General features: G+C 44.8%; 1 protein-coding gene across 31 annotated transcripts in view; it reads left to right on the forward strand.

The window, feature by feature from the left end:
• LOC108034817 (CUGBP Elav-like family member 4) overlaps positions 1-16191 on the forward strand; it is a 277319-nt gene that overhangs the window by 157816 nt on the left and 103312 nt on the right. For 7 of the 31 annotated variants that reach the window (XM_017109866.3, XM_017109868.3, XM_017109878.3 and 4 more), the window contains exon 3: positions 2932-2973. The exons of the other annotated variants lie outside the window; for them this stretch is intronic. In XM_017109866.3, the coding sequence (XP_016965355.1) occupies positions 2932-2973 (42 nt within the window). The remainder of the gene's footprint in view (positions 1-2931; positions 2974-16191) is intronic. 31 annotated transcript variants of the gene reach the window in all.

Here is a 16191-nt window from a genome sequence, read left to right on the forward strand (position 1 = left end):
GGCAGGGCTGGGGGGTGGTGGAGGCGGAGCACAGGCTCATAACCGAGGACGACGCCGCCGACGCCGACAGGAAAAACTCATTGAAAAGTTTTCCTTTTTTACACTTGGCGCGCTCGCCCGCTTTGCCAGGACGAGGACGAGGACCAGGACCTCCCCGCGATCCACACACCTAAGCGGTGTATCGAAGGAGGAAGTTTTTAATTTTTTATCGCGCCACAGCCAACTTGGAGCGATATGCAACCTGGAGCCTGGTTACGCTTGTTTAGGGTCGAGGGGTAGTCGAGATTTATCTGGGATAATTTGCAAGTTTTGCGCTCAACGATGGCTTCGATTATCAAAATTGAATTTATCATTTCGGCTGAATATCGAAGTAACAGGGTTGTAATTGCGGTTTGTCGAAAATACCGCATCTGTGGGGTTCGAACCGGGGTCCATTTAACCGAAATATACAAAAACCGAATTTTTGAAATGGATATTATAAAATTAAGAATAGAAAAAAAGGAATGTTACCATTTTTTTAAGTTTAACATCAAATATGACTTGAACCTTGGACTTTTTTTTTTTACCAGTTTTTGATTAATATTTTGCCTAATTTTTATAATACTTTTTTTTAGACATATAAAAACCATAGCATAAGCTAAGTGCTGACTTTAAGAAATCTACAAATTATCTACGAAATGTATGGGAAAAAGTCTGCTTTCACTTAACAACCCCAAGTCCCACATCCAGTTCACAAATATCCCTCTTTTCCGGGGTAATGACCGTTAAAGTTTTGCAAGATGCTAGACAATAAAGTTTTTAAAACCTTCAACTTGCCCCAGTTCAACGTTTATTTATTTCCATCATCTGTTATCGCCGATGATATAAGGAACTTGATGCTCAAAGTTTATTCTATTTGGGAATCCTCCAGAGTATGATCAGTTAGACTTGCCAGGTGGATGATGTTTTCCATCAACTTCTTGTGGAGCTACCCATACCTCGCCCGTTTTCCTCCCTCGTCCTTTGTTTGCTCCTGCGACTATTTTAGGTAATGCCTTTTGTGTAGGTCGTCGGCATTGCGTTTTCTGGTTCTATATTTATTTCCCTTTTTTTTGTATATTTTTCGCCCGTTTTGTTTTGCTTTTACCATTTTTATATGGCCAAAGCCCGGCGCTCGCCCAATATATATAAATTATTGCATAAAGTTTGGCGCTAAGTTGCAAAAAGTTTCCTTTCACTGCTGCCGCTGCTGCGGCGGCCGCGTGAACGACACACAATAGTCTATAAATCTTTATGGTCAACAGAGATTACATGGGCCTGGGCCCAGACGCGGCGAAGAAAGCCTTCCGTGTAGTTTACGGCCCCGGGACCTCAACCCCCCATAACCTTAGCAGCTTTTTAGGCGCTGTGTGCGTTGTTTTGATTTGTGTGCCAGTGCCCGGCTGTTGTGGCTTTTGATACTGCCTTTGCGTTTTCCCGATTGTTGCTACGGCAATCGAGGGCAGAGTTGAGCATATGGCCATAAAAATGCGGTGCAGACGTGGCGGATGCTAGATAAATCATGCCAAAGCCCCAAAAAGTATGCAATGCTGGGCGGCGAATGAATAGGAAATCCTTGTAAAAATCAGCCACGGGAATCCTGCGATAGCCACACCTCTTCTGGCTCACCTTTAATTGCTTAAATTGTTCTCGTGCACCGCGCGGGTTTCGTGAAACACGACCGGCAATTCGATTTCTTGTGGCCCCATAAACAACTTTTCAAAAGTATAAAACATAAAAAAAAGGGAGAAACGTGTATAGGTTTGCCGTTAGGATCATTTTACATAAAAATGCAATAAATAGCTGGAGGAAAATTTATGGTTGCCACAGAGGCAAGGATGTAAGGAAGGAGCTGGACTCACTCGTAAATGTCAAATGTCGTGTGCTGGGGGCGCTAAGGGCGCCTCAAAGTATGCTTATAAATTGCTCTAAATAGCAATTTTGGACTGCTCCACCTCGAGAGCCGGCCAGCCCGGTGTCGTGTCATTTGTTCGTTTTCTTTATTAGTGTCATGTATTTTTATAGTTCAAAGGACATTTGAATGATTGAATGAACTGTTTGCCCCAAACCTACGAACGCTCGTTCGAGCGTCCATCCACCACCCACTCCCACTCCCTGTTTTTGTGCTGGCTGGCTTGACCGAAAACGAGTTGCGCGCATGATTTCATCCCTTGCAGCCAAAGGACTCGCTCTACGTGCGGTCAGCTCCTCCGGCTCCTGATGTCCCGGCCGATGTCCTGGTCAGCAGTGGCGGCCGTGGCGGTCCCAGGCACGTTTCATCATGGCCAGCTTGTTGTTGGTCTGGCGACTATATCAAATAACGACTATTGACTACGCCTGTGTGGCGCTCCGTGATGTCGTGTCCCCGTGTAGGGTTACACACCACCCCGGCCCATCCCCGTGCCAGCCCCCTCCAAAGCCGAACCACACCAATCCATCCCAGTGACCCTGTGGTGCTGATGATGATGTTGTTGTCGCCGAGCGTCGCCATCGCCATCGCCATCGTCGTTGGCGATGACGAATGAAAATCAATATTTATTAGATTACTTTCGAAATTTTATACGAAAATAGAATTTTTATGACATTTTTTTCTCTCTGGTTTTCGCCCTGGGCTAACTTTGCCATGTGCCTGGGCGTGTTAAAGTGTTTGCGATAATCAATTTTTGGTGGAAACTCAGGCTTGAACTTGGGGTTCGTGACCCGGGCTTTAAGGGGGGTTTCATTTCTGGTAGTGTATTCCTGGAGGAAATGTACTTTAATCTTATCGCCCATCATATCTAATTACAGCTTTCGTTTTCCAACCCCCCGGCACTCATAATGACTTAATTATACTTTAGCCAATTTTCCTACCCACTCTCTGTCATATCACTTAATATTAAACATTTCCGTGTTCTCCCTTGTCTGTCTTTGCAGGTAAGTTGCCATCATCCATTAATACCACCAGCCATCAAATTAGTAAGTACACAAAACGAGCTGCTAACACTTTTTATGTGCGTCTTTAACTGTATCCCAGCTATCTCTCCACCCACGTATATCCTTTTTGCTCCTTTGCCATGCCATTTCCTCCACCAGGACCAATATATATATATATATATGTAGTGTGTGTTTGTGTACACGAATATAAAGCAAATGCATTTTAGTGCCCTCAGTTGACCTCGTTTGGGGCTTGTTTTTACGGCGAAGCCCAAGCGATGATGCTACTCACGTGGCTCAAAACTAAAAGCTCCCCCGAGTGTCTACCATGCGCGCCCTGCCCCCTGCCCCCTGCCCCCTGCCCACGCAATCTTGAGCTAGTTTTGGGTGGGGTTCGAGCCCACGCCATTCCATGGCATCCCACCCCCTCGGGAGTCACTTAATTATGAAGCTGCACATGAAGTAAAACGTCATAAAGCGTCGAGCGGCGGCCATATACGGTTGACTTGGGTAGCATCATCATCAGTCCCCGTCTGTCTGCCAGTGCCTCTTACACATTCTTTTTTTCCGGGGGCTTGGCAGCATTCTGCAGTTAATTTTCCGTTGCTAAATAAACTGTTTATGGCATTTATGCCAAAAATTTTTGGCCAGCAGAGAGTGGGGGCAACTGCCTGGATGAAGGATGAACCGTCTGAGTAGGCGAGTGTGAGTGTGCGTGTGCGTGTGTGAGCTGAGCAATTTCTGCATAAGCCACACAGAGTAGCTCGGTGTATCCTGTTTACCCCGAAATTGCCTTTTAATTGTGTTTTTCGCAGGACTTTAAGCCTGCCAAAAAGGATTTTGTGCTCCCCGATTGATTGAAATGAAATATGGCCGTAATTGGCTTGCCTTATCAGTTGGATCTGAAGAATTCGCGCAGGCTAACAGTTAGTTTTCCTCAGATTGCACACAGACTTTTGTGTGTTTTCCTCACATTGCACAGAGACTTTTGTGTGTTCACTGACCCCTCAAGAGGGAGAATATTTACATTTTATGAACGCACACACACACTCGCACCGCAGGCACACCCACGCGCATACACACACACACACACTCGCCTTTATCCACTGACAATTTGGCAGTCACCGCAATCATAAAAATTTCCACTTTCAAGGAGAGCAGGGAAATGGGAAATGGGAAAACAGGCCCGTCAGTCAGTCGCCTCTGCGCCTCATTTAAATGCAAATTTTTGACGAGCGGTTTTAACGTTCTGCCTCTTCTTCTTCTCCGCTGGCGGTGAATGAAAACATTAAAATTAAAAATAAAAAAACGTAGTCTGCTTTTAGGCGGAACTCTCGCTGGTGTTTGTATGTGTGCGAGAGTGCCATTGCTCGTGAGAATAATTCAAGGTGATAGCTTAATTGAAATATGCTTTTAGGCGCTTTGCCGCACCACCCCCAGTTTTCCCACCATTTTGCATACTTCACTTTGTTGTGTGTGTGCGTTTGAGCCCGGGTGCATATTTTATGGAGCTGCGGTCGACCACAGAGACCCACAAAAATACGAAAAAAAAAACTGGAACCCAGAAAGTAAAGGAAGCGAGCACGGAAGGGAATCTGAATCGAAATAAAAACTGAAGTGAGGCTGCTTAATGTTATGCAAAGTGTTTGAGCCTGCGGCATGCGTAAACCCATGGAAAACGGCGACTGAATGGGGCGTTAGGACAGCAGATCCCGGCATAAAAATATCCCCACCATCACCTTTAATTGCTAGCCATTTCAGTTCTCATTACAACTTCAATTGACTTTTGCCGGATGTTGGCTGGCTCAGTTCCTTTTTTTCATCCCATACCATTCAGAGGGTAGCAAAGGGTATGCCTTCATATGACTTATCATATTGTAATCCCTCTCGGATCTGCCATAAACATTCATATGCATAAATTTGACATTTGGCTGCTCCATAAAAATGCTCGCAGCCGCAGGGCCTTTTGCCAGGCACAAGAAGTCTCCCTGGAGTCTGGGCGCTGGGTTGTGGGGAAATTTATGCACATAACATCCACTTGACTCCTTTTCGAGGGGAAGACAGACATCCTGGCTGCCACTCCACCCTCGAAGTGCAACTCTCCAAGTGGAGTCTTAAATGAAAAGCGACAGCTAGCAGAGATGTTCGCGAAACGAGTGAAATCTGGTTTGCAATTTACAAATTGCGCAAAGGCGGAAGAAAAACAAAGAGAACGCCTTATATTTTATGCAATATGCCACACCGCGTTTTATTAAGCAAATTACGATGAACGAGATGGAGATGGAGATGGGCCCTGTCGATGGGGTGGGGAATCTCGGCAAGACCTACTTATGACCTTGGCAAACAGCCCAACGCCTCTGTCCTGAGCCATTTGGCAAACAAACAGGCTCCACTCTGCGCCACTCGCCTCTCATTTTGCCGCTCTTAACGCACATTTTCATATATAAATTATTAATTTCGCATGCCTGCCCGGGCCATCCCGGCACATCTCTCCCTCTCAAAGGACGAAGGAAAACCGCACGCCTAAGCAGTCGAAGGATCAGAAAAGCGGCAGGAAAGCAAATAAGCAGGAGAGTGAAATGCATTTTGTGCTCCATTAAATAATAAAAGCAAACGTGGCAAAGATATCGTCTGTCTGGCAGTCTCGGAGTCCCGAGTCCCGAGTCCTGAGCTCTGAGTCCTCTGAGTCCTCTGTGTGTGTACACAATAAAAATCTCACACGAAGCGCATAAAAATAAAGCAAGAGATACCCCAAAGAGGGATTCCCCTGCCATACCAAAACCATTGCCACATCCCATCTAATGGCAGAGTCAAAGCCCCCATTGTGATTTTTAAGTTGCTAACCTTTATGGGCGAAGGGAGTTCGAGTGCGAGTGCGAGTTCGAGTGTGAGGAGAAAGTGCATAAATAAGTAAACAAATGCCTGTCGCTTAAGATTACATGGCAAATAAGCTGGCGGAGAAGCAGGACAACATTTGAATGTGGCGGAGGCCAGAAGGAAAACCTCGCCGCTTACTTACTTATTCATAGCCAGACCTGGGCGGCAAGTGTGTGTCTTGAGGGGGCATAAAAATCAGCATAAACAGCAATTGTTATGGCCTGCGAATGAAGCCCAGATCAGCTTGGAGCCCACATCTGTTCCACTGAAGTGCGGCAATTTCGGGCGCCCAAAGCACGCAAATCAATGTTAGAAAATAAAGCAAAGGATTCGGATTGCAGCATAATGAATTTGCAACTTCCAAAAATAAAAACACATCCCTCTCCAGAAATGACAAAAATAAAAACACATCCCTCTCCCCAGATGACATATATACTTTTACATTTTAATTTAGCTATGAGAAATGCAGGGGTTGAGATGCCAAATGCCGGCTTGCCAAACACCGGGTTTGCAGCCGGTTTGACACGCACGTGTCCTTGCCAATGACAAGGGAAATTTTACAACTTTCAAGTTTAATTTGCCAAAAGTAGCAATCAACCAAGAGCCCGGACTCCGCAGAGAGCGGGCATAAGGGGTGGCTGGGTATTAGAGGACCAACCCTTTCGAGCTAATTGCTTGGAAGTTGTTAAATGTAAAAATTAAAATGTATAAAATGTGTATATTTTATATTAAACAGAGCAGGAACTCTGCAACTGTCAGTCACTCACTCGGGGCCCCCATTCGTTCATCCAGTCAGCCAGTCATTCAGTCATTCACTCATTCAGCCATTCATTTATTCAGGCAGGACGTAGCCGGTTTTATGAGGTGTTAAGTGGGCTTAAATTAAAAGTGGGCGTGGGTGGAATGTGACGAAATGTTTGCATATTTATTTAAGTTATGGCAAAAGGCGAGAAGAGCCAGCCACCCGGAGAAGCCGGGGGTGGCTCGCCCTCCCATTGCCAGGGGGAGGCTGCAAACTTGACTTCTGTTTGTTTTCCGTTTGACAAGAAGTGGGGCCACATGTGCGTGTTATAAATTTATATTTAATAAACTTTCGGATCTCGGCGAGGCTCAAGTGGGTATCAGAGGGAATCAGCGCCAGAGAATTCCGGTTTCCAGGGCAGAGGACAAAGGGCACAGGACAAAGGGCACAGCACAAGGACGAGAAGGTGAAAATGGGGCAGAGTGATAAACAAATGGGTGCCAGCTTATAATGAACATAATATAATGTTTCATATGGGGCTTACGGAACCGGGCGTCAGCAGGCGGTTCTCAAGTTCCAGTTGTTCTCCGATATCTCAGAGAGATAATCTGATTTTCCAGTTGCCCGCTTTCCCTGACTTCTTCGCCTCGCACATTGCACTTTCTCACCGTCTGCACTTACGAGTCCGCCCCTTAATTATAAATACACAAAAAACTCCTGCTTTGTTTGCCCTCGACACACCCACAAAACCCGAAACTAAGACACCGTGTCACAGGACACGTGGCAGCATTTTGAGTAGCAACATCAAATTGCTTATTAAAATAATAACAAGGCCGAGCGGAAAAAATACATAAGTCGAGCGGAGTCCAAGTCTATGGGATGCAGTCAACCCTCGGAGCGGAAAACTAACCCCAGCAATTACAGATGCGGAAACCAACCCCGATAATGAAGGCCCCGAGGCCAGCAAATCTTAAAGTTTTAAAGCCCATCAAATCTATGCCACTTTGATCATCAAATCAAGTTGTACGCACTGTAACTTCCTTAATTTTCCCCACTGGCCTGGGTTTTTTGTCTCTCCGAAAAGGAACTATTACTGACCCAAGGGACGGGACTAAATGAAATCTAAATTAATACGATTTTCGGGTGGCTACGCTTCAGCAGCTTCGCTCTGCCATATTGACAGCCCCGGAGATCAAAGATGTGCTAGGAACTTGTGCTCGCAAGGAATTTTTGGGGGATTCTGGAGTTTCAAGGGGAGGAGGTGGAAAATTGAGGCATGGACAGGAACCAATTTCGCTCATATATGAAGAGCAGGCAGCAAGGCATGGCAAATAAAATAAATGGCAATGAATGGCTGAGCAAATGAATAAATGAGAGAAATTTTTGCTTTGAAATTCAAATTTCAAAAGTTGTCATGACATTGTGTTTATGACATTTAGTTGCTAAGGCCACAAGGAGATGACGAGCTGTAGAGTTTGAGACACAGCTTCCACATAGAAGGAGAGAACTTTTGTCAATGCTTCGTTTTTATTTTAATGTTTGGCCAGGGGGGAGGGGCTTTTCGAGGGGACTGCATATTTAAAATTGAATATTTGCACGCCTTGAGCATTTCGGATTACAAAGATATACTTCACTTATGCGCACACAAATACACACACGCAGAAACGCACACTCGGGCACCGAGCTCTGAGTATGTGTGCGTGGGCGTGTCGTGTTGTCATTTGCATGCGCTCAATGCGTTTGTGCTATTTGCACTGCTCAAAGCCATGTTAAGCGGTTTATTTTTTGTGTTGTATGCTAAGCACACAGAATTTTCTCTCGGAAAATTAAATTTAAAGACCCAAGAGCAGGGAATGCTGGGGCCGGAGGATCTGGACGTAAATGGGTTGGGTCTCCTCGAAAGGGTGAATTATTTTAAGGGATATCCTTTACAGAATATGAAAGGAATTTTAAAAATCAAACTGGATACTTTGATATCTTAGAAATATTTCCTCAAGCTTTGTGTGCAGAAATGCCTTTTAGTTTTGCAACTGCTGTTTCATTTCATTTAAACTATGTTTAAAAATGTTTCATTTTAGTTTAACTATTTAAAATAAGTCCCTTACAGATTAAAAAAAATTATAAATTGCATTTAAAAAATACTTTATTTAATAAGACTTATGAGATTTAATGTAAAATAATTCATATATAATATTAAGAGACAAAATGCAGTTTCAAAAGTTCTATAATGTTGCTTTAAATACCTAAAAAATTCCAAAATGTACAATTTATTTTAATTAAAATTAAAAATGTGAAATTGTAAATTAAACTGTTATCATATTTTTATAATATCCATTTTCCATTAATGTTGCACTACCGCCTGGCATTATCCTTTCTTAGCCGCAGAGGCCGTCCTTGAATCCCCGACCATATCTCGTCATCGCACCTCGGGGCAGGGCTTTTAAAATTTAATATGAAATATGAATTCACCTGATTTCATCAACCGCCGCTGCGGCGATGTGAGTTGCAGTTACACGTACACTATGTGTTCCACAGATACATTTTCAAGTGTACACAGGCGGCCTGCTGAGAAACGTACGCGATTGCTATTTACAAAAACACGCTGCCGTATGCCGCACACGATTTTCCAATTGAACTCACACGTGTACACACAGAGGCGGATACAGGGATACAGGGATACGCGGCTGCGGATGCGGAGATACACAGATACACAGATACGAGCGCTGGCGATACGGATACATGCAGTCCTGCGAGTCCTGCGATGCAGTCGTGCATTCAATCGCTGCGTCGTCACCTCGGCAAGGAGAGTGCGGACCGCAGAGCGGGCTGCGACTGCCCGAAATCATTTCAAGTTAATAATAAATGGAGCATCATCATCAGACATCAAACCCGTAGAGCAAATATCGAGTATCCTTTTGCTCTGTTTGCCCTTGTATTTGTGTTTGTGTTTGTGCTCGGGCTCGTGTGCTGTTTGCATTGCCATTGATTTATTTTTTTTTGGCATGGGTTTTTCAATTTGCTGCAACCCGAGCAGCGGCGCCTTCCTCATGACATGTAATGAGCTGCCGCTGATGCCACTCCTGCGGCTCCTTGTGCGGCACGAATCAATTAAAATACGTGCCGGGCATTAGGATACGGGGGGGAAGCCTGGATTTCGATTGCGATTCCGATTCCTGACTTGGCAATATTTCAATCAAATTTTTTGTGAGCCTCTGGAGCTGTCCAAATGGATATTTATGCTTATCATGCTTATGAGGAATTCACATTAGACTGAAAGTCAAGAGGCTGCCAACATGCCAACTCAATTGACAGTTGGCCGAGGCGGGGCACATGGCAAACATGTATGTGCCACGGGAGGAGGGGGCATCTGGGCTCACACATGTATAAATTTAGGTATATATACTATATATACTGTCATTCTGTTGACAGGCTAGGTAGCCCACGCTCAGACACTGACACACACCGGCAAATACACATGAGTGCGTGTTTGTTGCCCTTAACAGACATTTTCACAGTTGAGTGCGTTGTTTGGGCCCAGCCTCGCCCCCCTTACCCAGTCCCCAATCCCATCCCAGCCACTCGAAGGACCCCTTCTTCTCATCCTTCACCTCGATGCCTTATATAATTTGTAAGCATTTCTAGCGCGCCTGCTGGTATGCAGCAAAAATTCTCCATGTTGCCGTTTCACAAGCTGATGGGTTTTGGATGGGTTGTGGATGTGGGATGGGCTGAGCGTTCGTTCGTTCTTCTCGATTGGCCTTAAAGGTATGCCTTCAATGCTGGCCCATCCGAAAACCGAAGCCATCAATTGGGTCATCGTCCCAAAAATACAGGCATTTACATTTTGACAATGAAAAACCTACAAGTGTAAATCGGGATTTCATTTCCCACGTAGCTTTTAATTAAAGCACGCTCCACGTTACTTTAAACAGTAAAAGAATTAAGATCATTTTCATAGATATATTCATTAAGGTGTCTAAGGGTATGCAACAATTTATTTTAAGCTCAAAGGCACACTGAATTCATTCTGTAGGCGACTTTCTTCTAATTCTAAGCTTTAAAAATACCATTTCATATTTTCAAGGCACTTTAACACATTACGCAACCTAAATCGATAATATTAACCCCGCCTGCGATGGCACCGCACTCAAAAGCGACTGACTCGACCGTTTTCAGGCTAATTAGTAATTTTTGGAAGAGGCCCGTCTGCCCACTGAAAGTATTGATTAGTTTTCGCTGGGCATTCCGGCCTGCTAATAAATTACCAAAACTAATGTTTGTCTGACCTGACATTGGGCTCGAAGTTTGGCTAATTAATGGCGAACCTTTCAAAGGGCTACACCTTGTTTCATATTTTGTTGCCTCGCTCGTTTTCGTATTTTTCGAAAGTAAACAAAGTATTTTTGTGGGGCTGGACCGGGCTTAGGTGGTCATTAGCATGCGTTAAAATGGCGTTAAATGTGTAACGGAAAGCCGTGAAAGCCAGCGAAAGGACATGCTCTACATGGAGTTTCGCTTTCATTTCCATTTCCATTCCCCTCTTTTTATCATATTTGGTATAATAAAAATGTCATAAATTTCTGGCACTGGCGCGGGTTTTTCTCGTTTTGTTCGTTTTGTCGGTGTGTGTGTTAATTTTTTCTAATTGTCCGAAATTTAGATAATTACACGCCATTAATTATTTACATAATAATAACGTTCCGCTGCCTATACTTTCTTCTTTGCGGGTCGAAAGCGCGTTTTACAATTTTGTGGTTGACTTGGCCGTGGGCGTGGCCATTCATACATATGTACGCGTAGTCTATATACATATAGAAGCCACGGTGGGGGGCGTAAAATTAAATTTACATAATTTATGACTTGCTCAGCAATGTTCATGGGCGTTGTGTTGCATAATTTTAGGCATTTTTGTTTATTGCGGCGTAAAATTTGAATTATGAATCAGGAATAGCGCTCGTCCCGGCCCCGGTCCCCGTCCCCTGAAATACCGACTGCTTCCGTGCAAGGGTTACATTCTGAGGTTATTAGTAATTTATTTGCATATTTTGTGTCAGCCAAAAAAGGGTGGGGCGACCGCCGGCTGACGGACAGGAGCAGGAACTCAAGTGTCATACGACAGTCAAGTGTCGTGTCTTGAATGAAATACGCTTTGAGTTGGGTTTGGGACTGGGAAACAGGTGTGGTGAGCGCTTTTTAGGGACGCAACTTAAAGATTTAATAACCGATTTCTGCTCTTTGTTTCTTATCCCTTCACCACTTATTAACAGCCTTCGGTGTCTGGCCCACTGGATAATATATGAGCCAATAAATGCCACAACTTTAATTGCCACTTGCTAATTGCAAACTCCCACCAAGGGAAAGCCCTGCAACAGCCATTATATGGACTAGCCATATTTCATACATCGGGATACATAAAGAATATAGATATTTTCCATTGAACGTGGCCCAGGCCGGGCCAGACAGCGTAAAAAGTGGAAGAAGCAGCCACTGATTAGTATCAAAGGGATGGGGGATGGGAGACGGGTAGCCTGGGAGCAGGATCACGAAGGATGATACAGTTGCGGTTGTTCAGATGGCTGGATGGTTATGGCTGCTTGCCCTCCAGCTGGAGCTGAATCTCTGTGGCTGAGCAGGCAGTGAAAAACTTTTGATTAAGCTGCAGTTATGGCAGGTTGTTAGAGCGCAGAGTAGCTGCTCTACAAGCTTTTGTTTTCCTAGCCAGCTCGTTAGTTTGTTTTGCTTTTACCTCCAGCTGGTGGATTGTGGGTTCTGGGTTCTGTGCTCCGGATTCTGGAACAACCCCTCTTCTCCCGCTCCGCACACATGACAGATGCTTGAGGCAACATTGTCTACTTTTAGGTGCTTTGCCAGTGACAAATTTCTCCAAACGGAGATAGGGGGCGAGCGAGAAGGTATCTGTGTCCACAAGCAGCAGCAGCTCGAAAAAACTTTTGCATAAAACTTTGATGATTTTTGTTAGAAAAGAAGCGAACCGAGCGGCGTTTTCAATAAGCAAACCTATGCATCACCACAGCCAGCTCACCCTCAAGCTAACCCCATAAAATATTACTTTTCTATCAACAAAAGTTGCCGGGGCCACTCAATTCGAAACCATTTTCCAAACTATCATCATCATCGAGTGGAGAAAGCATCATAAAAATCGCTCTCCATGTGCGCTCGGTGGCGAAAGGCGATTGGAGAAAGGCGAAAGGACCGTCCGCCATAACAAAGCCATAAAACGTAGTTTTAATTGCATTTTCGTTGTTCCGTTTTATGTAGTTCGACCAGTGAAATGCATAAAAACAACAACACACCACTGACCAAAGCGCTCTGAAAGCTCTTTCTCCGGCTTTTTGTGCTCTGGGTGGTTCAATCCGCCGCATTCTAATTGCAAAGGCTGCTGGGATGGGATGGTATGGTGTACACAGTGAAAAAATGTCGTCAAATTGTGATAAAATGCAGTATACATTCTTAGTAGATAGGAGGCATATTTCACTCCCCTTCACTGTCTTTTTCGATTCTAAGCAATTTTGAAGAAGAGGATATCCTAGAAGAAACATCTCTCAATATCGAACTTACACAATTTATCATGGGTATACAAAGTAAATTACCTCTATCTTCTTCGGTTTTAGATACTTTTCAAGGAGAGCCAATCCAAGCAGTTACATTTTTCATTATCACTCTAACATTATTCCTAATAATTCTAACATTTTTACTAGTTTTTTCCCGTGTAGCGCTGGGTGGGGATTTTGGGAAGGCACTTACGGCTTGACTGGATCTCTGGATCTCTGGCGCTGTCTCTCTGCGTATTTCGCTTTGCTCACTTAGCGCTGGGGCATCATAAACTAACGCAGTTTATGGGTCCATGCACCCAGGGCGGCCGCCCAAAGAGGGGAGGGCCCACAGAGCACTTGGCCAAGTTGGCACTTTCAGGCATTGGCATTGCATATGCGTAGGCGGCGACACTGCGGCTAGTCTCGACCCCTCGACCCCTCGACTCCTCGACCCCTCGACCTCTCGACCCCTCTGCTCCTCAAACCCGTCATGCTCCACTGGCTGGGGCGCTAAAATTTGCGGTTTAACGTTGCCACTGGCGCCTGTCGACTCTCCACTGTCGACTGCAACATCTTTGCCACCCAAAAGCCACCCAGAACGACACTTTGTCATAAGCAATTGTGACGGCTAATTGTGTCGAGGCAGGCATCTTTTGATTCCCAACCTCCCTCCAAAAAGGGAAGAGGGAAAGAGAGAACCAGATTTAATTAACATTTTGACTCTCAAAGGCTTCGGCTTTTGGCAACATTTAAATTTCAAATTATGTGCGCTAATTACGCGGCCAAAAAAAGGAGCAGAGTGTGGAAGCCCTAGCTGGCTCTAATAATTAGCCAGACTTTTGTGCAGAGTCAGAGATGCCCTAGAAGGCACTCCCAGCAACCAGAGCACAAGTTAAAGTTTCAGAAAATTTCCACGAAATTTGCAGTATTTTTTTTCTGGCCAGAAGTTCATTAGCCAAGGGAAAACGCAGACCAGGCCCAATCAGTATATAGGTATATGCGCATGCAGGCACTGATTTCGCCAGCCAATTGATGTGGCAGCCAGCTGCGGGCTTCCACAGCATTGATAAAGTCTTCACAAAAAATTGTAAAAAAATAAAATCAGAGTCAAAGAATGGATAGTGCTCGTCAGAGGGCACAACCTGCATTTAGCTCAGCTCCCCGTCCCTTTGAGATGCCGAGCTCAAGTTGAGCTGAAAACATTTTCCAATTTATTAAACCGCGCCACATCAATCATTCAACAGCAGGAGCACCAGGACGAGCATCCTTCTCGCAGGACGTGCGACTAAATGAACATTTTTCGGTTAAACATCGGTTTAAATTCTGCGGCGTCACCACAGCCCCCTCATTCCCCGGCCATCTCGCCCTCCCTGCTGTCAACGACATGGCGTATAAAATCAACAAGGCTTCAGTTCATCGACCACTTAATTTATCCAGCTGAGCTTTGAGCAAAGGCAAAAGCGCATTTGTGTGTTGTCTGGCCAAGAGGAGAGTTGGTGGCCCCAACATTCCCCTGGTCAGACAGAGAAATGCACTTAATTGCCGTTTGGCCGTGTTTAGCGGACCCTCAGTTGCAGTGGCCATTACCAAAAAAAAAATAGGAAGCCAGTCACAGGGCCTCCTCTCATTCATTATGCATTAATGTAAATACGGTAAATGTTGTCCAATCATTAACATAATTGAATTACAAACAAGAGGGCCCCCAAAAACTCGGCTCCATGCGCGTGCATAAATCGCAATTTTAATTACTCGCCCCTGACTAATGGATTGTTCCCGAAAGAAAAAAAAATATCACACGAAGCGAATCCGCCAGCGAACTACACCATTAAATATTTCATAATACAGGCAGGCCCTTGGTAGTCACCCACCCACCCACTCACGGTTATATAAAGCAATTGAATTTTGCAGTTAAAAGCTTCAATCATTTTCAATTGCCGCAAACTAATGGCTGATTATAAAATATTCATGCGACAAGCGGCAGGCGATGAGACGACAGACTTCCATGCGGTTCCACGTGGCTAATGACAGGGACTCGAGCCCAGGACCTCTGGTGATGAGCCAATCTAAGCCCAGGAAACAAAGGGGCGTGCCCGGAGCCGCCTCTTTTGGCACTGCCTCGCTGTGTGTGTGTGTGGTGCAAATAAATTACACCTGGGAGAGAGATATATAGAAAGGGTCCCTCCTTCCGGCTGATTATTGATTTGCTCGGGTTTCTGCGGTTTTCGGGGGTGGCCAACCATCCGACCATCCGACCAACCTACCAACCCATTCGAACATTCCGTATAAAGCCCTCAATTAAGTTTTATTTTAATGCATTTCATTTGAACGTCTTTTAATGGGATTTTTCGTGCTCCTGCACGGGCATATTACTCATTTGCCATAAACCAAAAGGTGACCACAACACGTAGCCGTCCCAGAGCCATAGCCACCCCACTTTGAGGCTCGTACCATTCTGATTCCCATTCCCAGCTCCGATCCCAGATGAGCAGAGAGAGAGAGAGTGGACGTTAAGTGTTGGCTGGCCAGAATCGACATGGGTCGCTTGGGTGAGATTTAAGCTTTAATGATGCATGAAGCGGCACAGGATGTGGCTGCCCAGTCGTGGGTAAAAGGCAATGAGCGCAAATGTGCAGGATCGGGATCCAAAGGACGAGGTCGGGGCGACAGGAGATGGGCTTGCATATTGAGTGGCATTTAAATGCTTGAAAATGCTTCGCTGGCCAAATGTGTTTTGGGCGAGGTGTTTATGAAGAGGACCTCCGCTCGACCACCAACGAAAGTTGATTGAATTTCAGGGGGCCAGGGCCAACCACCATGATTTAATGGACTGGCCAGCTAACACCGTTAATGCAATGTGTTCTTTCACGGAGAGAAAAATAAATTAATAAGATAGATGATCTTCTTAGGAAATTTATTATCATTCTAACTAGGAAGGAGGCTTACCTCTTTCTCTTTTTTCCACTCTCTTTGATAGAATTTGATTGAAATTTCAAAGATAAGAAGTCCAATCCAGATCTCTATATCAAGCGTACATTTTTCACTGATAACTTTTCTTCACAAATTACCAAGAAAATAAAAACTTATTAG

The sequence above is a fragment of the Drosophila biarmipes genome, chromosome 3L, assembly GCF_025231255.1.
Source record: "Drosophila biarmipes strain raj3 chromosome 3L, RU_DBia_V1.1, whole genome shotgun sequence".
Taxonomy (NCBI): Eukaryota; Metazoa; Arthropoda; class Insecta; order Diptera; family Drosophilidae; genus Drosophila; species Drosophila biarmipes.